At 35.0% G+C, this 27605-nt stretch overlaps 1 protein-coding gene across 1 annotated transcript in view; it reads right to left on the minus strand.

The window, feature by feature from the left end:
• Positions 1–597: 597 nt before the first annotated feature.
• Positions 598–27605, minus strand: part of LOC147073961 (membrane-bound alkaline phosphatase-like) — a 64133-nt gene continuing 37125 nt past the window's right edge. The window contains exons 3-8 of the mRNA XM_085944804.1: positions 24779–25047; positions 24082–24274; positions 22462–22634; positions 14938–15274; positions 2247–2552; positions 598–1205 (exon numbers count right to left, since the gene is read on the minus strand). Of these exons, the coding sequence (XP_085800930.1) occupies positions 970–1205; positions 2247–2552; positions 14938–15274; positions 22462–22634; positions 24082–24274; positions 24779–25047 (1514 nt within the window). The 3' untranslated portion in view covers positions 598–969. The remainder of the gene's footprint in view (positions 1206–2246; positions 2553–14937; positions 15275–22461; positions 22635–24081; positions 24275–24778; positions 25048–27605) is intronic.

The following is a 27605-nucleotide window of genomic DNA, read 5'->3' on the forward strand; positions in this document are numbered from 1 at the left end:
ATTGCACGTGGCTTTTAATTTTTTTATAGTACTGGCTTTTATAAAAAGTCAATTATTATTTAAAAAAAAAAAAAAAAAACATTAAAAATACTGAAATGAATTAACCGTTTTCAATTATTTTATTGGTACTGTGTATTTTACAATTTTGGAAAATAAAGTATCAGTCGATCATGTAGAAGACCGACGGATAATCTCGAGTCAGATTAAATTGTTCTATCTAATACAGTAACTACAGAGTGCAATACATTATAATACTACATGCACGTATATCATTAATATGAGAATCGATAAATTATTAACATGGAATACTGCAAGATTTGTTTTTGAATATTCGAGGAAGGAAGACTTTAATAGAATGATTCATTTGTAAAAGACTGACTGAATTCGTAGCGAATAATTTAATGATTTTAGGTAGATACTGGGTATTTTTAAACTCATAATATCGTAGTTATATCCTGTAAACCTCATAAATTCCAAAATAACTTTTTTCGGTAGACAATAAAATCGTTTAAGATTCGTTTTCGAGCCTAATTTATTATGTTCGAAATTTAAAAGAAAAAACTCTACACAAAACGAAAAACACGATTTACTAAATATTTGTGGATTGATTTTTAAATTGATCACACGTACCTACCTATTGGATATGTAAGAATTTTATACAGATAATACGTGTTCAAAAAAAAATCTATTTTTGTCCAAATAGGATTTATGATTTTTACAAGAAAGACTGACGATATTCTTTTCTTCGTTCTCCCCTTTTTTATCATTTAGTAGAAATAAAATAATAGCTAATAAATAAGGTTCACGATTAACCTACAATGTAATGTCCCATTGTGGGGTTCACTGGAGGGGCAACAAAATGAATTTAAGTTTTAACAACGAAATGCTCACTCACTTAAATCTATTACAAATTATGACACAACTATCGCAGAATAGGTTCTTCACATTAGTAGCATGGTTTGGTTCCAATCATTGATGATTCAGGTCTTGGTGGTTTTGAGCTTGACCATAAATGTCATCGTCGCAGGCTTTAAGGCCAGGTCCTATACACGCGGCAAAGGCCATTAAATGAGGGATGACGTTCTGTTCGTAGATCCCAGTAAAGAGGTGAGACCAGGGTCCTGTTGCGAAGACTTCCACATCTTCACCGCCGTGGGTTTCTGAATCCATTGGAACTGGTGCTGGGAAAGTATAGTTTACGTTGTCTAAAAGAAAAAGAAAATAATATATTATTATAAGCATTTTTTCTCATCGTCATATTAATATATGTAAGTATATATGTGTTTAAATTGTGGTTATAAGTATACATTTCAAAATCAGCCAAGTCCACCTTTACGTATTTTTGAGTTTTTTTGTAAATTTCTGAAGAACTACTGCTTTCTAACATTTCTGCATTATCAAAATGTGGAATTTATTAATTTTAAATATTCTATACTCGGAATAATAATAACTTTCACCCTTGTGACTGTGTATTTGAGAAAACAAAAAGTTGTTTTCCTCCTATTCATCTATTATGGACTTGGCTGATTTTGAAATCTAGCGACACATATATATATAATATTACGGTGATAACAAGTAACAAAATAAATGCCTAAACGTTCCAATCCTTTAATCGACTGACTTAGGAAGAAAAATATGATATATAATTCGTGTGTAGTTAGTAACCTTTAAATACGAGTAAATTAAACGAAACGATCGTTGTATGTCAGACCGGGATGCACAACGAAACAAAGTGAGAAAGTAAAATGAAACGGTGAGAAAAAGTATCGCTGTTTTAATTCGGCTAGGCTGAAGGATAGAGAGTGGATAGTCGGTAAGCATCCTTTGAAACCGCCTAACCTAACTCACCGCCTTTTTTTCGCGCCAAAATTTTGTTAAGTATTTAAATCTGTATCCATGTCTTATGTTTCATGTGAAAGGGCAAATATACGTAATAATTAATTTGCTCGAATCCGCGGTATTAATTAAAGTGTAACAAGCATCATACTACGTACTGTAGTCTGCTTCCTTTATTGGCTTTTAATATTTAATAAGATAAAGGGCCATCAATACCAATAACAGTAGGTAGTATTGTAGTAGCAGTGTAAAACAATAACATATTATTATATAACAAGAAAATCATATTGATATACTGTGATCTACGGAGAATTGAACATGGAGTCCTGGACTACACTACTCGTGCGGGATGCATTATATTATGAGGGTTGCCTTATTTATATTAGAATTAGTTAATGGCAGTGACTTACGAAGATCATCCATCGTCAAATTATGCCTAGTTCCATTGATTTGAGGGGCATAGCTCGGTCCATTGGCATATGCCAGCGTGGTATAAGGAAGTCCGTCCGATCCCTGACCTCCCATCCCCATGATATCTGATCCTCTGCGTGCGTACCCTGCGTAGGATATGGTGTGAGCGTGGTCAGCTGTTATCACCAGGAGTGAGTCGTCGTCCAGCATGGAAACTGCTTTGCTGACTGCTTTGGAGAGTTCCACTGTTTCGTCTAAGGCTTTCTGGGCCAGATTGTTATGATGGCCGTGATCAATGCGTCCCCCTTAAAGAAAAATTAAATCAAATTTATACACTTTATATTTAAATTAAATAAAATTGAATTTTAATATTATGGTCCACACATGAAGATACAAATGTGTGAACAAATTAAAGTTACGTAAAAACTGTAATCAAACATTTGTACAAAACGATTATCTTATGCAAATGTAATTACAAACATTATAATACAATTATTGTAATACTTTGGTAGGTTTATATTATAGTAGCGTTAGAATGTTTACAGGTGTGTGTATGCGTTGATTTCAAACAAACGTTTGCGAAACACGATAAACATTCCAAAAAAATAAGTGTATTTTTTACAAACACTTGTTTCGGGACAGTTATTTACGGACATATTGTGGATAATTTGTTTATGCACGAATATATTATTATATAGTTCTGAACCCAAAAAAAGAGTGTATGTTTGGTAAAATAATGAACAAAAATAAATAAATATATGCACCCATTTATACAAAGTAATGGATGAGAAATTCATCGGGCGGCGTCCGAATCAATATTATACTCATTCAGTAATACCCAAGTGGCTACGAAAATGGAATTACAGTAAGTCCTCGACTTACACGAATTCGACTTGCGTGAATTCGTACTTACGCGATTTTTTAAAGCATGCTTTTTTGCTGCAGTTTGGTTCTCTGCGCTTAGAGTATTATGTTATATATGGTTCATGTAAAAAAAAGTAGTAATGCAATCTACGATAATTACCAAGAAAAGAGGAATGTTAGATGAAATGGAAATACTGATTATATGGATGGAGGATATACAGCAACACCAAATTCCAATAAGCCTTATACAAGATAAAGCCTTGAATCGTTTTGAAGACATAAAGTATAAACATGATGATAGTGTTGATACTAATTTATTCAATGCAAGCCATGGACGGTTTCAAAAATTAAGTAAATTAATTTTTTAAAAAAGTCGTAATAAACTACACAACATCAAAGCAATAGGTGAGGCTGCCGAGTTATGCAGATACAGAGGAAGTTATGAATTTTATCAAGAGTCTGATAGAAATCATGAAAATGAGGATTAACTGTCACAAATTTTTTTTAATGTGGACGAAACTGGGATTATTGGAAAAAAATGCTAGATCAGTATTATTAGTAATATTGTAATATTCCAACTAGAAAAATCTATGCCAAGTTTTAAGGTGTCTAAAGATAGGTTAACCCTTTTACCTGGTAGAAATGCTGCTGGGATTGCGAAATCAAACCACTTCATCAATCAATAATGTTTTCTTAAATGTATCTAAGTAGGTGACACAAACAAAAACGCCGACCTTCAGTTAGTGTTTATGGCAGAGTATGGTTTAACGACATAACTATACAAATCTAGCCTTGTAGTCAATTCTACTTCTCAAATAGCCGTGCGACAACCTCACGACGAGGTACAAACAGAATATATAAGTCCCATGGTCCTAAACTATGGAAGAAGCAGAGAAGAAATGGTCGAAAAAGACCATGAACAGGTAACCAGTAGCGTAATCGTTTAGTATTAGGAAGTAAAATGTATGTTGTTAACCTTTTCTTTGTAAAATGTAATAAAATTTTACGTAAAAAATTTCGCCTCGAAGAATCGAGACTGTTCAAGTGTAATTGGAACGCTGTGACCGCAGACCTCGAAATGACACGCCATGAAATTTCAAATCGATCTATTTCGGAAATAATTTCCGGGAAATCTCCATTAAACTTAGAAAATAAGTTATGGGAGAGATTGTTTACGTAAAATTAAGCAAGTACATGCTTCAATAACTTTTATAGCTATAATGGAAGTGTATGAAAATTGGAAAAGAAAATTGAATATTTATAAATTTATATACTGTATAATTGTAAATAAAGAATTTTAATACTAATTTGATCAATACAAGATAGGAGTTAACTACCGTTATAAAAATATTGTAAACGCGTATCTATATCTATAGACGCGTAATTATAATTATAGATTTTGTTAATGCTATAACTTGCTGACTATAATGAATATTGTAAAAGTAACAATTGGAAAAACTTGAGATTCTGGTATAGATGGGTTTCTACCCATAAACAATAATAAATCTTAATTGCCTCCTAAGTAATAAAAGAATCAAATACTGCGACTAAAAACACAAACTGGCGCGTGACCTTGAACCTTAACTGAATTCTGTTCGACTAGAATTTACGGCCCGGCTGTGTTGAGTTGCCGGATAAAAATAGATTCAAGGTTACGTTTAGATTACTATGGAAAAGCCACTATTAAGGACGAAATAAATTTGTAGTCGCTTGTAAATAACATCTTGTTAGGATTAAGCATTTATATATTTAAGTTGAAATGTTAAGTATAATATTATAGTGTTTTCACGTAATAATGTTCGTCCGAAAGGTAAATATCGAATGAAACGTTTTCTGCGGCTCCAAATAGTTTTATTAAAACTTAGTAAAATTCTATTGGCCTAAAAAGGCCAAGAGTGGTGGAAAGGACTAGTACGTGGGTGTCAACCTTTCGTTTTGACATTTTAAGTTTAAAAACTGCCATTCCCTTATTTAGTACCCGAATACTTATTCCGATACCTCGATGGAAAGCTAGAAACTTTCCCCTTCGTTCGAACACGAAAAATCATATAAAATCAACTATTTTGCTTACGTCACCGCTACGGCGTATTTAAGGGACATGTTCTAGAGGGTGCTTAAAACACCCCTATTAAGTCTTAATTTTGCGGAAATAAAGTAGAGTAAATTTAACCCGATTTAATTAGAAGATATCTCTATTAGAAAGTTACCAGGAACGGGAGATATACGTAAATTTATCCCGTGAGAGAAAGATATACATCTGCTATCCCTTACGGACTGTTTCCTGTTAAACCTCCATCCCGAGGGTATAAAAGGTGACATCCTTTTTCCGTAAAATCATTAGTTTCTACACTTCTCACCAGCGATCTCCTACTAAGCAGCAGTCCTTCCGCGGATACGAGATACGGTTCTCAGTAACATTCGTGAAATTTACCTACAATAAGTCCCCATCGACGGGCAAAAAGTAACGCGAATATCTCGTATCTGCCGGTCGCGACGTGTGCCGCAAAACGTAGCGCGAATAACACGTATCTGTCGGTAGTGACGTCGACCGCTAAAACGTAGCTCGAATACCACGTATCTGTCGATAGTAACGCGCTCGCGGAGTAATTTCATTTTTCATTACTCATCATACGAGGTGACGTAATCGGGATAAATTACGTGATCGGATTTGTTTTATAAAAACAAATTAATAAACTCAGTTTGTAATAATAAATTTTACAAATCTTTTTTTCGGAATTATAAAATAAATTTTTGAAACTTTATTAAGTAAACATAATTATAAAATAAACTTTTGTAAACAAATTCATAAACATAAAAACAAATTTTAGTAAATAAATTTGTAAACATTAAGCAAACCTTTTGTAAACAAGTCTGTAAACACAAATAAATATTTGTAAATACACTGTGAACATAAATAAACTTTATAAACAACAATAAAATAATTCTATTCTTTTATAAACCTAATACTGTGTGACCAAAGAATAATTTATATTTTCTTTCTTATGGGAAAATATTTCATGAATTAAAAATATCCAAAGAATATCTGCGTATACATTCTCTGAATTAGGTGTGACTTTTCGGGAATTTGTGAAAGATTTCACAGAGATCCTATAGTGAACAAATAAATAGTTTGCTGATACTTTAATGAGATTTAATTACGGGAACAATGACAGTTAATCTTATTGTGTGACCGTGAACTCTAGTACCTGAATAAATTCGGCACCACACCAGCTGAGAGTTTTATTCGGGAATTCAAAAGTTGTGATACTACAAAGGAGATCCACCTCTCCTAATTCATCACTAGTCTCCTCAGTGACGGCCCGGTAGCATTATTGAGCTAGCCGTGAGCCGGGTCATGTCATTATGGCGCCCAAATGCGTGCGGCATCTTCAGGTTGCGAAAACCTGAACGATCCTACAACTAAGATCTACTAAAAGATTTTAAAAACAATATATTGTGAAGTGTATCAATGAATTGTGGTTACCTGAGAGGTTTTAAGAACCTTATACCGGAGCTACAAGAGCGATCTACCTCAACTTTATAAATGTGAGTACAATGAAATAAAGTGTAACTCGCATTAACGAGGAACCAGTGATGAATACTTTTGAAAAATATAATTTGGAGAAGAATATATACGTAAAGGCAACTATATATAGAATACTTTTCTTGATTTACTTGGAAAAGGAAAGAATAAATAAAATAAATACTTTTGGTAATTTATTAGAGTCAGATACCGACATTAAGCAAAAGTATGTCGATGAGACTATCCAAAGGATCTCTCTGACCCTTTTAAGCCATAAAGAAAGTATAAAAATAAATTGTGTTACTCACCGTAACAGAAATAATAGAATTAAGAATAAAATGCACAATAAAAATTTCGTGTGAATTTTTAAGCTTTTTTCTAATATAAAGTTGAGTACCATACAAGTATAGGTACAAGAACCCAGACAAAGAAAAAAAATTTTGAAAAAAATAAATTTATACTACTTTGTATATTAAAATCTCGATAATTATCATAATTACCGTGACGTCATGGGTATAGGTACATGAAGGCCTGTACCTATTACAATATAAGATTTTAAACGGAGAAGATTGGACGCTTGTAACAGGAGTTGCAAGCCTTCAGGGTTATCAGCGACAAGCAGCGCATGCCCTCAACATACTTTAAACGTCGATTGCGGACGAACGGGTGGTCGTAGGAAGCTGAAAACCGGCGCAATCGATAGCTGAATTTTTATATGAATTTACGGTCGAAGGTCCGCTTCTTCCAACTCCAGGGGACGGAGGAATTCGAAGAAATTATGCCGAACCCTGTTCCGGGTCCGAGTGTAGAAGAAGACTTCATATTGGAAGAAGGCTTGCAAAACGCGCAAGTATTCCCCGAAGAGGATTCATTTTTGCAAGTAAGCACGTCGGATCCCAAACAAAAAATGGCACCACCAGAACCAGCCGTATGTACCCCGTGCCATGTTAAGCCGGAACTCCATTCCACCTATGAGGGTAGCCCAAAGCAGAGCGTTGAACTTTTTCTCCGACGCTGCAGAGAATATTGCGAAGCTGTGAAGTACCCAGCTGAGAATTGGACAGAGTTGGCTATGCGTCAGCTCAGAGGAGAGGCCAAGACTTGGGCCAAGAATATTGACACATCGGACAGTTGGCGGTCGTTTAGTAACGACCTGAAAGAGCACTTCGAATCGCCTTCAAGACGTCGTGCTCAACGAACGGAGCTCGAACATAAAGAGCAAGGACCTCAAGAGGGAGCTTATGGTTTCCTCCTGAAGAAGATGGAGTTAGCCGAGGTACTCCTTCCAGAGATGAAGTCGGAAACCCTGGCTTCGACCTTTTATGACCTACTCACTGTGAGCGATCAGATAAGGGTTAATCAAGAGAAATGGAAGACGATGGACGAGCTGCTTGAAGTAGCTCATACACTTCGACCATTGAAATCGGCATTGGCTTCCGTGCCATCTCCAGCAAATGCCGTCAAGGCGAATAATGAAAAGAGGCCCGCTCAGCAAAATACTTGGCGCGAGAAGCCGCGTTCGGTACAAGAGACTAACGCGAAATCTGATAAGACCACGGAGGCTGTTGATAAAAGGCCTCCACGGCAATCAGACCAGCAAAACGATTCAGAAAGACCTGCGTACCGCCCACGTCCTCGCGTTGAAGAGCGAGGCAGTGCCAGACAAAGGCGTTGTCAACATTGTCCTGGCTTCCATGAAAACAAGGATTGCCCAGACAGGCAAGCAGCTCAGCAGACCAGAAAGGAGCCATGAAGACGGCTCGCGGACCGGGTTGATCGTCGATGGCTCCAAGACGACGAACACTGGCGGACCGCCGAAGAGAAGACTCAAGAAGGTGACACGAACGTTCCTCGAACGCCGTTCAGCCGAGTTCTAGCTAGTGACATAGACGCTCTTCTGGCGAATAGGGTTAACTGTGAAAGTGAACTGAAGGACACCCTTCCGGTGAAATCATTTAACCCTAAGGTTCACTGTGAGGTCGAAGCTGGCCCCAGTAACCAAGTTAATCTTTGTACAGGTCCTCTTGTAAAGGATAGCAGCGTAAGACCGGAGAATTATCGCAAACGCGATATTAATAATTCTGCTAGTAAAATAGTAGAAAATCTTAATAAAAAGAATAGCGGTAAGACGTTGTCCAATGTTGAGACTTCGCGAGCTAATAATTCTTTTACCGGCGGCGAAATAGAATTTAAAAAGTTTTTAGATAAATTAGAATTAGGAAGTTATGAAATAAATGTTGGCAACAAGGAAGAAGGTTATCAAGATAAGCAGTTAAAGACAGCTAGCAGTGGATGCGGCGAAGGCGTAAGCAGTGGCGCTCTTGGTGTGCTGAGAACATCGGCAAACGTAAGTAACTGTAGTCTCGTCGATACTGACGACAGGTCTCTTGTAACAAATAATTTAACGAATTATTGTGCTTCCGCTAACCATTTGTGTAAAAATATTAATAGTACTAATTATACTAAAGCCGAAGCTGGCAGTTTACTTGAAATTAATAGCGATGTATGTAGTTTAGATAGTCGATCGTCGTCGCAATCGAGCAGCGAAACTTTAGGAAGGGACTCACCTTTTAAATTAGCGAACAGACCCCACGAGGCTGACGTTAAGAATATTATTAGGAAGAGTCGAACTAATCGTCGACTACAAAACATTAATACCTTCGGTAAATTAAGGCGAAATAAACTTAATGAAGAAGAGCTCATAGCATTAGATGACTATAATCGTTATCTTAAGCAAAAATCAAGTAAATGTAAGTCCTTTAGTATTAAGATTATTAAAAATAAGTTACGTAAGCTTAATAAAATTAATTTTGATAGCGTTAAGTTTGAACTAAGAAACATGAACTTAATGTATATAGATAAAGCTAGATATAGTGACGAAAGAGTTGTTGTGTATGATCATCGTCTCAAAGGCGGTGATATACTCAATAACGGAGAACAAGAGTTATGGGACTCAGCTACGGCGGCCCATGACCAACAAAGCAAAATATCTACGGATTTTCTCGGTTCTGTAAATATTTTAGATCCTAGGGACAGGTGTAGTCGGGGACAGAATTTTGCGGCGTGTCAAAAGACACTACCATCTGTAACGACTGCAGACCGTCCAAATAGCGTAGTCAGAAGTACGTGGACAATTGTAGGTAGTACGTTGGATGCGCCGGGTGAAGAGAAATTGCCAACTACTGCAATTGCACGTAATAAAAATAGTTTACCTCATAAAGATTTAAATATTATACTTGATAAAAATGTTAGTGTTAAAAGTGTTTTAAATACTAGTGTTAAATTGATATATATGAGTATGATAAGCGTGATATACATATCAGTGCTAAGTGTAATATATTTTAAATTAATAGCGGAAAGAGTGTTGCTAGTTAAGGCATGGGGAAGCGCATGGCTTCCACGCTAAGTCCTTTACTAGTATTCGGAGCTGCGGTGCGAAATAGTTTGAGAAGAATCTGGCTAATGAAAGAGCAGACGACCCGGTGGTATCACCTACGCCGCTTTCCAAAGCTACCAGCGACAGAGACGAGGGAGTGCACGCCCTGTCAGAACGTCGTATGGATGCGCAGGAATGTGCGCGGGAAGAACTACTGGCGAGTTCAGGAACAGATTCCGAACTTAGCGGTGGAGGAGCTGAAGTAGAAAGAATTGTTGACTCGACAATATCTAATGAAGAGATGACCCTTGGCGAGAGGCTGGATGCGTTGGACGCAGTCCTACGGGACGCCCCCATCAAGATAGCGCCCCCCAAGAGAGAATCTAGGAGGATGGGACGATTGGGAGGGCGGCGCCCTGCGAGGACCGACTTCCCAACGCCCTGGAGCAGAGATCAAGGTACTACCTTTGGCGAGTGGCGGGATGCGTTGGACGCTGTCTTACGAGACGCCCCCATCCGGAATGCGCCCCCCAAACGTCAGTATCAGCGTATAGGCCGATCAGGTAAGCGTCGCTCAAAGCGATCGCTACCGCCATCGCCTGTAAGCTAAGTCTCTAACTAAACCGAGCTATAAGTCTTCGAGAGGAGCGATAAAGAAATAAGTCTATTATCGAAGCGAGCGATAAGACTTCGAGAGGAGCGATAAAGAAATAAGTCTCTGATCGAAGCGAAAAACAAGTCTTTTCTCGAAGCGAAAGAGAAATAAGTCTTCGGGGAGAGCGAAACGAAGAACGTGTTGCTAATTAAGGCGTGGGGAAGTCCGTGACTTTCACGCTAAGTCCTTATTAGTATTCGGAGCTGCGAAACAAACAAGTCTTCGAGAGGAGCGATAAAGAAATAAGTCTATTATCGGAGCAAACCACAAGTCTTCGAGAGGAGCGATAAAGAAATAAGTCTATTATCGAAGCAAACCACAAGTCTTCGAGAGGAGCGATAAAGAAATAAGTCTATTATCGAAGCAAACAACAAGTCTTCGAGAGGAGCGATAAAGAAATAAGTCTATTATCGGAGCAAACCACAAGTCTTCGAGAGGAGCGATAAAGAAATAAGTCTATTATCGGAGCAAACAACAAGTCTTCGAGAGGAGCGATAAAGAAATAAGTCTATTATCGAAGCAAACGAGTCTTTTCTCGAAGCGAGAAAGAAATAAGTCTTCGGGGAGAGCAAAACGAAGAAAGTGTTGCTAATTAGGGCATGGGGAAGTCCTTGACTTCCACGCTAAGCCCCTAATAGTATTCGGAGCTGCGAAATGAAGACGTGTTGCTAATCTAGGCGTGGGGAAGTTCGTAACTTTCACGCTAAGTCCTTATTAGTATTCGGAGCTGCGAAATGAAGAGAGCGTTGCTAATTTAGGCGTGGGGAAGTTCGTAACTTTCACGCTAAGTCCTTATTAGTATTCGGAGCTGCGAAAAATAGTTCTCTTGATTGGGATTGATTTCAAATTCTTGTAGAATGTAATATATAGCTAGGAGTATTGAGCGTTAGATTGAATAGGTTTAAATGACCCTATGTAATTTAATGTTAAAGGTATTGTCAGGGGAGTCTCCCTGGCATATCATGGTACTATGCCGTATTTTCTAGTAAGCGGGAACGTGATTCGCGACGGGAAGTCGAACTCTACTTCTGTCCATGGGTCGTAAAGGGAGCGTCTCCGTGAGTCCTCTTCCTTGCGGTTGTCCCTCGGCAGGAAAAGCAGTAGTCGTCCCATACAGCACTCACCGTCCTCAAAATAAAATTTTTAACTTCAGAATTATTGAATTATATAATTTTCTTTTATTAATTAGAATTTTAAGACCTGAATCTGGGCGAATATTAATTATAAAAAGTAAAAGAAAAACTTTGTGTGCATGCGCAGATTTTGTATATTTTATTTTGAATATGCTTTACTGTTGCTTTATCGCTTTGCATATTACTGAGTCCTGAGGTGTGGCAATGGTGAATTGAGACTAGACATATACAGTTATGTCTTTATTAAGGGTGGGCATTTGACACAAACAAAAACGCCGACCTTCAGTTAGTGTTTATGGCAGAGTATGGTTTAACGACATAACTATACAAATCTAGCCTTGTAGTCAATTCTACTTCTCAAATAGCCGTGCGACAACCTCACGACGAGGTACAAACAGAATATATAAGTCCCATGGTCCTAAACTATGGAAGAAGCAGAGAAGAAATGGTCGAAAAAGACCATGAACAGGTAACCAGTAGCGTAATCGTTTAGTATTAGGAAGTAAAATGTATGTTGTTAACCTTTTCTTTGTAAAATGTAATAAAATTTTACGTAAAAAATTTCGCCTCGAAGAATCGAGACTGTTCAAGTGTAATTGGAACGCTGTGACCGCAGACCTCGAAATGACACGCCATGAAATTTCAAATCGATCTATTTCGGAAATAATTTCCGGGAAATCTCCATTAAACTTAGAAAATAAGTTATGGGAGAGATTGTTTACGTAAAATTAAGCAAGTACATGCTTCAATAACTTTTATAGCTATAATGGAAGTGTATGAAAATTGGAAAAGAAAATTGAATATTTATAAATTTATATACTGTATAATTGTAAATAAAGAATTTTAATACTAATTTGATCAATACAAGATAGGAGTTAACTACCGTTATAAAAATATTGTAAACGCGTATCTATATCTATAGACGCGTAATTATAATTATAGATTTTGTTAATGCTATAACTTGCTGACTATAATGAATATTGTAAAAGTAACAATTGGAAAAACTTGAGATTCTGGTATAGATGGGTTTCTACCCATAAACAATAATAAATCTTAATTGCCTCCTAAGTAATAAAAGAATCAAATACTGCGACTAAAAACACAAACTGGCGCGTGACCTTGAACCTTAACTGAATTCTGTTCGACTAGAATTTACGGCCCGGCTGTGTTGAGTTGCCGGATAAAAATAGATTCAAGGTTACGTTTAGATTACTATGGAAAAGCCACTATTAAGGACGAAATAAATTTGTAGTCGCTTGTAAATAACATCTTGTTAGGATTAAGCATTTATATATTTAAGTTGAAATGTTAAGTATAATATTATAGTGTTTTCACGTAATAATGTTCGTCCGAAAGGTAAATATCGAATGAAACGTTTTCTGCGGCTCCAAATAGTTTTATTAAAACTTAGTAAAATTCTATTGGCCTAAAAAGGCCAAGAGTGGTGGAAAGGACTAGTACGTGGGTGTCAACCTTTCGTTTTGACATTTTAAGTTTAAAAACTGCCATTCCCTTATTTAGTACCCGAATACTTATTCCGATACCTCGATGGAAAGCTAGAAACTTTCCCCTTCGTTCGAACACGAAAAATCATATAAAATCAACTATTTTGCTTACGTCACCGCTACGGCGTATTTAAGGGACATGTTCTAGAGGGTGCTTAAAACACCCCTATTAAGTCTTAATTTTGCGGAAATAAAGTAGAGTAAATTTAACCCGATTTAATTAGAAGATATCTCTATTAGAAAGTTACCAGGAACGGGAGATATACGTAAATTTATCCCGTGAGAGAAAGATATACATCTGCTATCCCTTACGGACTGTTTCCTGTTAAACCTCCATCCCGAGGGTATAAAAGGTGACATCCTTTTTCCGTAAAATCATTAGTTTCTACACTTCTCACCAGCGATCTCCTACTAAGCAGCAGTCCTTCCGCGGATACGAGATACGGTTCTCAGTAACATTCGTGAAATTTACCTACAATAAGTCCCCATCGACGGGCAAAAAGTAACGCGAATATCTCGTATCTGCCGGTCGCGACGTGTGCCGCAAAACGTAGCGCGAATAACACGTATCTGTCGGTAGTGACGTCGACCGCTAAAACGTAGCTCGAATACCACGTATCTGTCGATAGTAACGCGCTCGCGGAGTAATTTCATTTTTCATTACTCATCATACGAGGTGACGTAATCGGGATAAATTACGTGATCGGATTTGTTTTATAAAAACAAATTAATAAACTCAGTTTGTAATAATAAATTTTACAAATCTTTTTTTCGGAATTATAAAATAAATTTTTGAAACTTTATTAAGTAAACATAATTATAAAATAAACTTTTGTAAACAAATTCATAAACATAAAAACAAATTTTAGTAAATAAATTTGTAAACATTAAGCAAACCTTTTGTAAACAAGTCTGTAAACACAAATAAATATTTGTAAATACACTGTGAACATAAATAAACTTTATAAACAACAATAAAATAATTCTATTCTTTTATAAACCTAATACTGTGTGACCAAAGAATAATTTATATTTTCTTTCTTATGGGAAAATATTTCATGAATTAAAAATATCCAAAGAATATCTGCGTATACATTCTCTGAATTAGGTGTGACTTTTCGGGAATTTGTGAAAGATTTCACAGAGATCCTATAGTGAACAAATAAATAGTTTGCTGATACTTTAATGAGATTTAATTACGGGAACAATGACAGTTAATCTTATTGTGTGACCGTGAACTCTAGTACCTGAATAAATTCGGCACCACACCAGCTGAGAGTTTTATTCGGGAATTCAAAAGTTGTGATACTACAAAGGAGATCCACCTCTCCTAATTCATCACTAGTCTCCTCAGTGACGGCCCGGTAGCATTATTGAGCTAGCCGTGAGCCGGGTCATGTCATAGGTCCATTTTATTTTCACTTATCCTTTGAAACGTAAAGCTATTATTTTAAAAAATTGCATGATTTAATCGACTTACGCGATTTTTCTACTTACACGAAAACTTTCAAAGTCGAGGACTTACTGTAACAACATTGATAAATCTCCCGGTTTTAGCAAGGTTAATAATAATGTTTGTGTACCATGGCGCAATATAAGTGAATAAATGAATGAAATTATAATAAATGTTTTACCTTCAACAAAAAGAAAGAATCCATTATTTTCTTTTGACAATATCTTGATTGCAGACGCTGTCATTTCAGCCAGGGTAGGCTCAGTTTTCGGATCGGCATCCAGATGGTATTGCATATGATCAGCGTCAAAAAGTCCCAGTAAGAAGTCAGTCTTCGAAGAAGTAGCTGCAAGAAGGGCATCTCGGTCAGTCACGTATGCCGCGTTGTATCCGTTGATCAGTTTGCTTTGTTTCCATGCTGCCACCAGATCGACTCCATCCGCGCGAACACCTGGAGAGCCTTCTTCGTCAATTGTCGAATTAGGGAAGAAGTTCTTGCGACCACCTCCGAGGATAACCTGAATAAAAAGAATTACTTGTGTATTAAATAACCACTTCACATATTTCGGCTCAGTTGTCACAGATAGCAAAGATGTGGCAACAGAAACTAGAAACAGAAATAATACAGACATTTAATACATACTTTAGAACTCACCAACCTCTAAAATTCTGATATATAAAATACCCCTGAGGTCAGTCCTCATAAGTATTTATATGGATCAACCCTAGGGGATTTTAAAAGTTCGTAGTGAGCTTTTCATGGCAATACGGTTGTGAGTTAACCTCAGGAAGTTTAATCTCTCAAATCAGCTTTTAGAAGGAGATATAACCACGATTTTGTTTATAACATGTACGGATTATATTATTATTGTTGAAATGAAATAGCTATAAACCTTTTCATACCTACTAGGAAGATACATTAGGAATTATTTATTGAACGTTTATCGTTTGACGAATGTTTTATTATTTGAATTGTGAGGTAAACATTTACCCTTATTTTTTTTATACTTGAAATCCAAGACCCATGTATCATAATAAATATATTTGAGGTAAAATAGGTTTTCGTGTAATGCCATTTGGAAAATTTACATATCAAAACTTTGAGGTTGTGACGCTATAGCGATATAAATTATTATAATATATATTATAAATATAATATATATTATAGTATTATACATGTTTAAATGTTATCAAACCATCACGAATTGTCAAGTAAACTCTGAATCTTTTGAATATAAAACCACACGTTGCGTAATGTCAATGCTACGATATCATATAATTATTTGACGGATTTAACCATCTAAAAATAGCGCGTTCTAGCGAAAGATTTTTTCTAACCATCATTCATTATTTTTTTGATTCATGCATGCGCACAAAAAATATCAAAGTGCAAATATCTATGTAGGTTTGTGATTTGCAGAGGGAACAAACCTTGTATTGGGCGGAAATAATTATGGATTTGCAAAACGCCAGTTTCTCGGGTGCTTTTTTGTGCAACCCGTTTCAGAAAGGTCACGTTATAATTGCATTATCTTGCTTATTTTTTGTGATATAATAAAATCAAATACATTCAATTCAAAGCTGTCTTTAAGTTGCCAAAAGATCCATTATTCTCCACTAACAAAATTTTACAATAATTATTCATCCATGATACGAGGGTGGGTCAATAATTCCTTAGAAAAAAGCATTAAAACAGTTTTTATTTTTGTATTTTTTTTATTTCTCAACATAATCTCCTTGGAGCTCAATACACTTGGTTAGACGTTTCTCAATTTTTTTTAAACCGTCAGAAAAATAAGTTTTCGGAAGGTCCTCAAAATAAGCATTTGTCCGATCGATGACTTCTTCATTTGAAAAAAAACGTTGTCCACTTAGCCATTTTTTTAAGTTTGGGAAAAGGAAAAAGTCACTGGGGGCTAAATCTGGCGAATACGGTGGGTGGTCGACCAATTCGAACTTCAATTCTTCAATTTTAGCCATTGATCGTAAACATGTGTGAACACGGGCATTGCCCTGATGAAAGAGGATTTTTTTCCTGTTTAAATGAGGCCGTTTTTCTTCAATTTTGTTTTTTAGCTGGTCCAATAAAGATGCATAATAATCCCCTGTTATTGTTTTTCCTTTTTCCAAATAGTCAACGAAAATAATTTCACGTGCATCCCAAAATACAGTAGCCATAACCTTACCAGCTGATTTTACGGTTTTCGCCTTCTTTGGACATGGTTTGCCTTCGCAATCCACTGCTTTGACTGTTCTTTCGTCTCGGGAGTATAGTGGTGTATCCATGTTTCATCTACAGTCACAAAGCGACGAAAAAATTCATCCGGATTGCGTTGCATGAGCGACAACAGGGCTTTAGAGGCCACCACCCTATTGCGTTTATTGTCGACTGTGAGCAAACGCGGCACCCATCTTGCAGAAATATTTTTCATGCCCAATTTGTCATGTAAAATAGAAATGACGCTACCTTTTGAGATCCCTGTAACCTCAATTATCTCACTCAACTTTAATCTTCGGTCACTTAACACCATATCGTGGATTTTATTGATCATTTCTGGTGTAGTTACCTCTACAGGACGTCCTGAGCGTGGTTCATCCTTTGTTGATGTACGACCACGTTTAAATTCATTTAACCAGTTATAAATAGTTGCAAGTGAAGGAGCAGATATGCCGTGAACTAAATCCAACTCATTTTTTATTTCCTTTGCTGTTAGCCCTTTTATATTAAAATGTTTAATAACAGCTCTAAACTCAATTTTCTCCATTTTCCATTTTTCCATTTTCCACAAGCAATTTTTTTTTTAAATGTACGAGAAACACACAACAACCCGACCAATCTGATTGAAACTTCGCAGCATACTGAATCGGTAGTGCCGCTGCATGAAAACAAACCGCTTACAGTACTAGTCGCGCCACCTGTCGGCTTTTCTAAGGACTTATTGACCCACCCTCGTATATAATAATATTAGGTATATTAAATTCTTTTTAACATAACAACAGGCCACGAGGCCCAATGATAATAGTGTAGTAAAAGAGTATTGTATTTAGTAATATAAAACAAACAATCAATAACACCGAGGATTCAATAAAATTGCATAAATATATTGTGACCTCACCAAGATCAAACTCAGTCCACCTGGGTGAAAAGCCAGCACCTTACGCACTAGGTTACAATAAATGATGTCAGCAAGGTTATATTCACATGGCGTGTCAAATAATGAATTTTGGTATAAACACTAAATCTAAACAAATCAATCGTCCTTATCGATATGTTTATGCTAGAAATTGATTGGAATATTTAATATTTCGAGTGCACACATACTGTCTTTTAGTCATGCTTTTAAAGAGAGTATCTATAAGAAGTATTATTTAAATCTATGTTTTATCCCTTTCAAATTCTTAGATTACTCATATTATGTATAAATTTCAATAATAATTCTTAATACACATATAATAAATAATATATTTTTTAAAATAATTACTTTTTTGTCTATATTATTATTCAATATTCTTTCTCATTTTTCTTATATTGTGATTTTTTTTATATTTTATGTTCTTCTTACTTTCTTATTTTCTACCTTGTCAGACATAACTATGTTATAATTTATATATGGAAACTTTGCTGGTTGCAATATTTTTCTTTAATCTATCTTTATACTTATATTTGTAATCAATGTAACTATTTGTTTTCGTCAATAAATAAAAAAAAAATATTCTTTATTGCGCCGCGAGAATGTTATAATAATTGAAATAATGTGCCGTGTCGCGAGAAATGTTGGGAAGCACTGTATTAACGTACATTGTAGAGTGTATTTAATACAATCATCTCTAGAATCAGAATAAATTAGCGAAGCGATTACTTAACACATCGCCAACAACAATGTTAGATTAAAATCGAAATAATACACACTTAATTCAATTATTTTTGTCATTAGAATAGATAAATAAAAACATAATTGGAAAACACTTCCGCCGTTTAAGCCTTAATGTGTTGAATGTTAAGGTCGGTGTACTCGAAGGTCGAATACCGAATATATACAGCTGTTTGATTGCTACGGTGTCTTGAGAAATGTTTCGAATGCCAATTAAACTACTATTGGTTTGGGTTTACGGCGAACACTGAAGTGCGGCCAAAATAATTTAACATTGTGACGCTATCGTCCGAAACTATTAGATCTTGGTTGCTATCTACATAATACGTCAGTTTATATATAGCAGGGGTGTCAATAAGATCGATAATGAAATGAATTTTGGTCGATCGCCAATGGGATTTTATTTATTACTTATACATATTTCTATTATCTAATTTTTTAATTTTCTAATTCTATCAATAGTCATTCCGATGAAAATGAAAAACACGAGGTTAAGGTGTAAAACAGTTTTAAAAACTTCAATAAGACTGCTCAAAAGTTGGAGACACCTTACAATGTAGGATAAGTAATTCAAACTCTGTAGCATCAGGAAGTTCAACATAAAATAACTACGGTTATGTAAATAAAAATTTTCTATGTAGGTAGGTACCTACCACCCTTTATTTAATTATCTTAGTAACATTCTATTTTGGTTTAAAAATATATATATATTATATACTATACTTATATAATATTTTATATTATAATATTATATAAGTATAAGTGGAATAACGCCATTAAAAATATGCTTTTGGATTATATAGGGAATCTACTTTGGGAAATGTTTTGAATATTCGAATATACATAGTATAAAATATGAATGTATCAACGGTTCCGTTTATTTGTCCTATTTCCAGTGTATATCAACTGGGCTCTTCTAAATAGTTAGCAACGTAACACGTTTTCGTTATTTTTATTGCTCCAAAATAACACGGATATCACACGGAGCAATTCCATAAATAAGGCGGGTATCTACAATAATCGTTACACAGTTACACGTCTTCCTTGATTCTAAATGTATCTCAAAAGTGTAATTGGTGATTCTAATGCAATGTATTTGGAATCAAGTAAGACGTGGTAACTGTGTTACATAATGGTTGTGTTAAAAATATCTCGCCTGACAGTTTACTTCTTAGTAGTTATAGCCAAAAGGTCGGCCGCTTGCTTAATTTGATAAAATCGCGTTACTTATGAGTACGACTGCTCTGTAATATATGTTTCTAATAATGTACTTATCAGATTCTACATAATATATTTAGCGTTTTGAATTGAAAACTATAACTAGAAAATAAGATCATTAGCACCATGATTACGTACTTTGTAACTTCAATGTTTATAAAAATCAATAAGTAGTTTTTTTGATCTCTAAATAAATTAAGTAATTAGTGTTATACACAGAAATGTTACAGTCGTGAAATTTAAGCTAATTGAAAAAGTTGTAAACACTGAAAATGTCAAAAAACGTCACGGTGATATCTTTTTATTATGGATGATTAATCATACTACTCTGCATTTATTATTATGTACTGCCAGTGCCATTCATATCCTCTGTCTCTCTGCGTAGTTTTCGACATTATCTGCTCAAGAAGCCGGCTCAAGGACTGATTTTATACTGAGGTTCCTTTATAAACCATATTATGAAAATCGGTAAATCTAGCTCTCAAGACGAAAAAACTCGAACTTCTATCCTGATATCTCTGTAGGAGAGTAGCGAGGGGAGCAAGCGAAAAAACCGAAACGGCCGCATATTATTTCCTGTCACAATACATGAACATACTATATCTATTTTATTAAATAATAATCTATACTCTATAGCCTTGGCATTGAATATGAATAACTATAGAAATGAAAATGTAAAAAGATTTACGGAATGCAAGCTTCAATATATAGGTATGCTATCCATTTTCTACTTTGCTAATCTTGGCCAGTATCCCCAAGCCGTTACGCTTATATACAATATAGATATGCCTCTTGAAAAAAGCCATGCTACTATATTTGTCTCTATTGTTTCAAAAGTTTGTCAAACTCCGACTTAAGGTACCTACCTATATTTAAAAAGCTTTACTATATAAGTTGGCGTTGCCATGAAAACGTGACGCAATATGGCTAAAATATTGTCCAGTTTTATGACTACAAAATCAATAATAGGAGTAGATACCAAATCTGTGAAATTCTTTCCATATAAATACGAAATATGGCCTTCATATTTTATAATGCATGAAGATATCGTAGATATAAAAAGCACACGGTAAGCTTTCTTCTTAGAAGGAAAGCTCCGGAACACATAAAAATATTAACTATTTCTTTTATTCAAACGAATAATTCACAAGATTTAAGAATATATCATTCTGATTATTGAACATTATATAATTTAGAAAAACACTTTCTGAGAGAGTATATTAAGAACAAAGATCGATTGCCAAAGTAGCTTGATTTCGAAGAGCGCTGATGAGTAGGTATTAAAATGACCAAAAATTTGTCGCTATTAGTATGACACACCGTAGCATATTGGATAAATGCGACGATTGGGGCGTTTACCCGTAGAGATGCAGGTGTCGATTCCCGGCCGGGTGGCTTACTTTTTTCAAAAAAGATTTTTTCTATTGTTGGTAATATACTCTCTCAGAAAGTGTTTTTCTAAATTATATAATGTACATAAAAATATATTTGTTATTTTATTTGAAAAGCTTGTTGAAAACACTATTTTACTGTTAACTCAAAAGGTGTCTTAACAGATTTTTACGATAAATTTATTTTGGCTAGGTACTTGCTCAACCTATCGGGTTCAAACACACATTAAAAAACAAAATATTAATTTAACAGATCAGAGATTCGAACTCAAAACTAACTAGGTACTTTATTAACAGGATCTTTTTTATTATGCAGTACCAATCGAATGTTCTATTCTTATTCAATTCAATCAGATACAATAATTAACAATTATTATGCTTTAGAAAATAAATAATTACTTTAATTAAACATGGTTTGAATACGACACAGTATCACATATAATCTACTCCTAGTAATATAGCTCTCATGCTCATACTAGGTATGGTTTATGTTTATAGAATATGGGTCCAAAGTGTGCGTTTAACTAATTTTTAATGACTCACTAAACCAAGAGTTTCCAAACTTTATGATCCCAGGGCCATATTGCTCAGATTGTCAATTTTTGGTAGGCGGTCAGACCAAAACTTTACTTTCAGTATGTTTAATAAAAAAGTTTTCCTAAGTTTATATACGTAGGACTATTTAATTTCACATTCCTTTGAACCAAACATAATATAATTTCAAAAATTGTTCGAATTTAAGTTATAGTAAAGGGTTACGTATCAAAAAAAAAAGAAGCTCATTTTTGGTTAAGACGTTACTTCAGTGAAACGGCAAATAATTTTCAACTATAGGTGCGACGAAATTTTGGACTAGCTGGCAATCGGAGAGCGAACTTCGAGCTGTGGACACGTCAATTTGTTTCGTGATGGCGACGGGGGTATTAATTCTTAAATCGTGTAAAGATGACTAAAAAACGTTACCCATTTACTTGAAAAAGAAAAAATCTCAATGAATATATTATTATTATTATTACTAATAGAACAATAGACAGAACATTAAATGGACGCGTGTTGGATTTATATGACAAATTATATTTCGTTCGGCACGCGCTATTTGCACAATCCGCGCATCGCCTAGCCACAATCTTTTTAGACCATGCCTCAACTGAGGTATAGCCTTAAATGGCTTCGCAAATGCGCACAATTACAGTTGTAAATATAAATTAAATTAATTCCGCTTACTTTGAAATTCTTTCCCGGTTCACTGTTGATTAGTTGCGTTGCGATGTCAGGGCAGATCTTGGGATCCACATTTGACGCAATGACGTCAGAGTCTGCCTCCCAATCTCTCTCTGCAGTGTGAGCATAGGTGCCTGACGGTGATGCATGCGTCACTCTAGTCGTCGTCACAATTCCTGTAAGACACACCAAGAAACGAATGGTAACTTTCACTATGTATATAATATGTATGGAGTTTTAATGGTAAAGCCCACTAAGTAACATTTAACACTTTCGAATATAATTGATGTTAAAGGGGAGTGTAGAGCTATGATTAAGGGGGAGAGGCATGCCAGTAGAGAACCTAGCGGAAAAATACGAAGCTTGCAATTTGAGATTTTTATTGATAATTTACAATTTCAACTGTATTAATTAATAAATATGTATCTGAGAACATTAAATAGATTTTTTTTTTTTTTTTAATTTAAAGATAAACTTACAATTGTAAAAAATGTGAATTCGTTGCAGGGGTCACATCTTATTATTACATTTTATTTTATGCTCATATTTATTATTATAATTTAGATTATTAAGTTTTCAATTTTCTGTCGTTTAGATTTTTGACTAATTCATCGTTTTAATATTTTTTATAATTAATTTAAAAAACATCGATTTTTATAAAAATATTAATGAGTATAACTTGAAATCCTTTATATTATAACAATATGTGTACTTGCCAGACCTAGGATTCGAACCTGGGAACCACGGCATGATAGTCTAACGCTTAAGCAGCGCGGCCACCGTGGGCGTACTTACATTAAAAATAAATCATAATTATTAATTCCCCAATTGTTATTTTGCTTGTAGATATACGAAAAACCATTTTTCTTGGGAAACAATGGATTTAGTATATATTTAGATAAATGTCATGTGTCCTATTTTTAAATTAGTTGATAAGACGGAATAATTACGTACTAATGGTTAAAAGTTTTTATTTTAATTCTAAGGTAAACTTTTAAGTATATAAGATTTACTTGTTTTATTTAGCTATTTCTACCAAGTCTTAGTCTTGATAACTGTATTACAACCGAAATAGCTATCGACTAATAAAAAAGCGGTTAGAATTTAATATAATTAATATGTAGTTAAAAATTATATGTAAGTATAATCAGATTTTGGAATAATTTATAGTTTTTATGTTTTCATTTCTTGTTTTTACTGAAAAATAAAAAAAAATGTAATTACCGTGAAATATTTTTTATTTACTCATTTAGTGCTAACACCGCGACTGGCGCGCTTGGAGTACTTGGCCATTAGGTATAATTAATGTGTTATTTAAATGTGGTAATTAAAAGTTCAGCAGTGATTGTGAAAATCAAGTTTCAGTATTCTATTCGTATTTGTATGGTAACCTGAGTCTTGCTCTCGAGACATTGCCAAGCCTACGAACTTTAACCGATACACCCAGTTAAACTGGGTATAGTACAGAGTTGGTACCTATTATCAATTTAATAAAAGGTATTAATCAACAATTTTATAATATTATTATTAACATAATTATGATCTACTTTCTTGTATTCGTTCAGTGTTTGATTCGTGGCTTGTAATTAGATGACCCTAAATGTATTATGCATGGTCTTGTACCTGTAGCCATGCCAGCCTGCTGAGCCCACACCGCTATCGACGACACGTGATTAGCAGAATCAGCAGACGCTGCGCACTCCTTACGTGGAACTGCTGCTGTAACTCCTAATGTACCGTAGTTCGCCTTCACACCTGTCAGATAAGCTGTCGCAGAACATGCTGAGTCAGCCACTTGCTTATCTACGCAGTATGTCTGAAATTAATAAATACATATTATATTGAAAATAGGGTATGATTACTAAGGGTGGCATAAAACATTGTTAAATATATCTAGCAGAAAAGGCTAATAAGTATTTGTCTTCATCCATGTCACCAATTTAGTTAGAACATATGGACACCACGCTTCGGTCGTCTTGCGTCTCTCGAGTTATATCAGCATCATATTTTCACTAAAAGAAATTCAACTGAGTCACCTATCAAATCTACCAAGTATACCTCGAGGTATGCGTATCACAGTTTGGAAGACACTACTCTAATGCAGTCCTCGTAGTATAGTACATAAGACGTAGGGCTTTCATCCGGGGATTCCGGGTACGTTTCCCGGTGTGGTCACTATATATGTACGTGATTTTCTCAAAGCCTGGCTGTTTGTTATTGTTTCACCTATATTAACTACACTGCTGTAATTTGGCCTCATCGTGTGTTGTAGCTTTAATATATTATTATATATTATTACTATAACAAAAATTATATATACCTTTGATAGTCCGGTGTATGGGAACTCTTCAAAACTCAGCTTATATTCTTCTCCGGACTGACCGAGCCGTTGTCCATGCAACACCCTCGCTGCACTAACTGTAGCCACACTCATTCCATCTCCAAGAAACAGGATGACATTCTTGGCCTTTCTGGTATCAGGGATCTTTGCCAGGTGCTCTCTTAATGAGGCCTGTGCGCTAGCGTGCCATGGGGATGCGCCCAGTTCTGCGTCTGCCCCTGGTAAGGCACGACTGGATCTTACTCCAGCTGTAAATAAAAAAAAATAACAAACGCACTATTATATTCGGTCGATTAAATAAAATTGTATTATGTACCCATAATTGCCTAATCATTTTTTTCAAAGTGAAACCCAAAAATGTAAGTCCAATTTTATAACTATTATTATCTAATGAATTACTTTGAAATCATGATACATGAGTTGTTGCTATCTTTACCAAAAAATAAACATGGTGAATGTGGTGAAATATCCCAGTCATGCTAAGGCATAAAGCCCACCAAGAAAGCGCTCGATGCGCTCACTACTGAGTAGGCCCCCTCCCACCCGCGCATTACCCTTAACCTATGTAATAAGGGGCTCAAGCAGCACAAAATAATTATTATTATCAGCGTCTCTCATAACAAAGCAATAAAAATATTATTAAATTTCTCGGGGCTTGTAATTAAAATCGGACACGCAATAACTAAACAAAGAGTTCACTGTTCTTAAATAATGGCTTCTCGCCCGTCGCATCGACGACGCTTCGAGGAGCGTGATTTTGCTCGCCGTTTTCAATGAATGGACTACGTTGTATTTTCGTTAATTCGTATCGCTGAGAAGCCAAAAAACGATGAATCATAGGGCAGGCGGGCACAATGCGTCGTCAAATCCAGTGTGCGCTGGCGTATTTGATAACGTTGTATTTTTGATGATTTACGTGCCACTTGTGAAATTTTGCGCGAGAGCCCCACTCCCTGCGTTAAGTGGGTTTTACGGTTTACGCCTTAGAGTCATCAATTGTCCCAGTATACCCAGGATCGTTTCGTAATAAAATTAAAGACCTTGTCTATTGTCTTGTATTGTATTTGTCTTGTTACTATTATTTTTATGTTTAGGTTTAGACTTTAGAACAATAATGCCATAATCTTGTTTACAGTATCTGAAGTTAAAATAATTCATAAAAATTGCAAAATATTAAGAGCGTACTTCAATAAAACGGCAAATAATTTTCAACAGTAGGTGCGACGAAATTTCTCACTAGTCGCTAATCGGAGACCGACCGTCGAGGTGTCTGCACATCGATTTGTTTTGTCATGGCGTCAGATGAAAATATTCTTAAATCGTGTAAAGATGACTAAAAAACTTTACGTATGTACTTAAAAAAGAAAACATGTCAATGAATGTACTATTATTATTAGTAATATAATAATAAACTTCACATTAAATGGACGCATGTTGAATTTTTATGACAAATTACATTTCGTTCGGCACGCGTCATTTTCACAATCCGCGCATCGCCTACCCACGATCTTTTTAGACCATGCCTCAACTGAAGTATAGCCTTAATGAAATCTCAATTTAATTTAGCTATAAAAAAACTGTTGATGAGTGATGTGATGACTTATATAGGTACCCCTATGTTATAATTGATATAACGAATTGACAATAGTAAAATCATATGCCGTAAAGAAGTATTTTACCATAAGTATACTCACGATAATAAAATTACCATTGATAAATGGTTTTAATGTTGATTTAGATGAAATCACGATAAGTTTGAAAACTGACACTTGACTTCCTATCTTTGTTACCCATTAAATCAATTAAGTGTATTTTTAGATAAGAATAACATAATATTATGCTAAAGGTTGTGCAAAATGATGAATAGGTACTACATTATGGAGCTTACTTCGCATAATATGTAGTTAATATATTTTCAAATGAACAAATCAAAAGTAGTTATAATCTTAGTACCTAGTGCTTTTCCTTGACCTGTAGGAGGCGCTGGTTTTGCGTTTCGGTCTAGGGCAGTGGTCTCCAACCTTTATGTTACTACGCCTCCCTTTAAAAAAAATCTAATCTTGGCGCCTCCCCCCCTTTATTTCATTAAATAATACAGACACTTTTTTAACACACAAGTTTTTACTACTTACTTATATCAAATTCATTTTTTAATTAATTTTTTTTTCATGCGACGAATGAGCTTGTTTATTACCACAATCAATTTTAAAAGAAGTCAACCAAATTCATCATCGTTCATTGACAAAAATTAATGGATTCTATCATGAGCTCCACATAGTGAATAGGGCCCACAGGCCAGGATCTTTCACCCATATATTAAGAATATTTAATAGCCCTGAAACAAAGCAGCGCCGCAGGCGACTTTTTTTACTATTAATAAAATTATATGAAAAATGCATTAGCAAACTAACCAAGAACTCAGGAAATAGATTTTTGTTTGCTTCAATATATCTGGCGTAGAAATCATTTAAAAGTGGAGACATGTATTATTGTTATATTATATTAAAGAAATCACGTCAAAAACAATTAAAAAAAAAAATATCACACCCTGCCTACACGCTTCAGTTGACACTTTAGCTACGAGTGACATTTAAATTTGAGGTTATTGTTTTCATGCAACCAGCGGTCGTTTTGTGCATTACCGAAACAGAGCGTTTGCAAAAGCGCCATTTTTAAATTTCTCCGCTCCAAATATTTTTTTAATAGTATGTATTATATATTAAAATAAACATTCATGCACTGAATTTTCACTGTTACGTTAAGATATGAACTTTTATTTATTTGTAGATATTATGGTATAAAAAAT

Source organism: Rhyacophila brunnea, unplaced genomic scaffold (assembly GCF_057557595.1).
Source record: "Rhyacophila brunnea isolate RB1 unplaced genomic scaffold, BYU_Rbru_1.0 scaffold_17, whole genome shotgun sequence".
Lineage (NCBI taxonomy): Eukaryota > Metazoa > Arthropoda > Insecta > Trichoptera > Rhyacophilidae > Rhyacophila > Rhyacophila brunnea.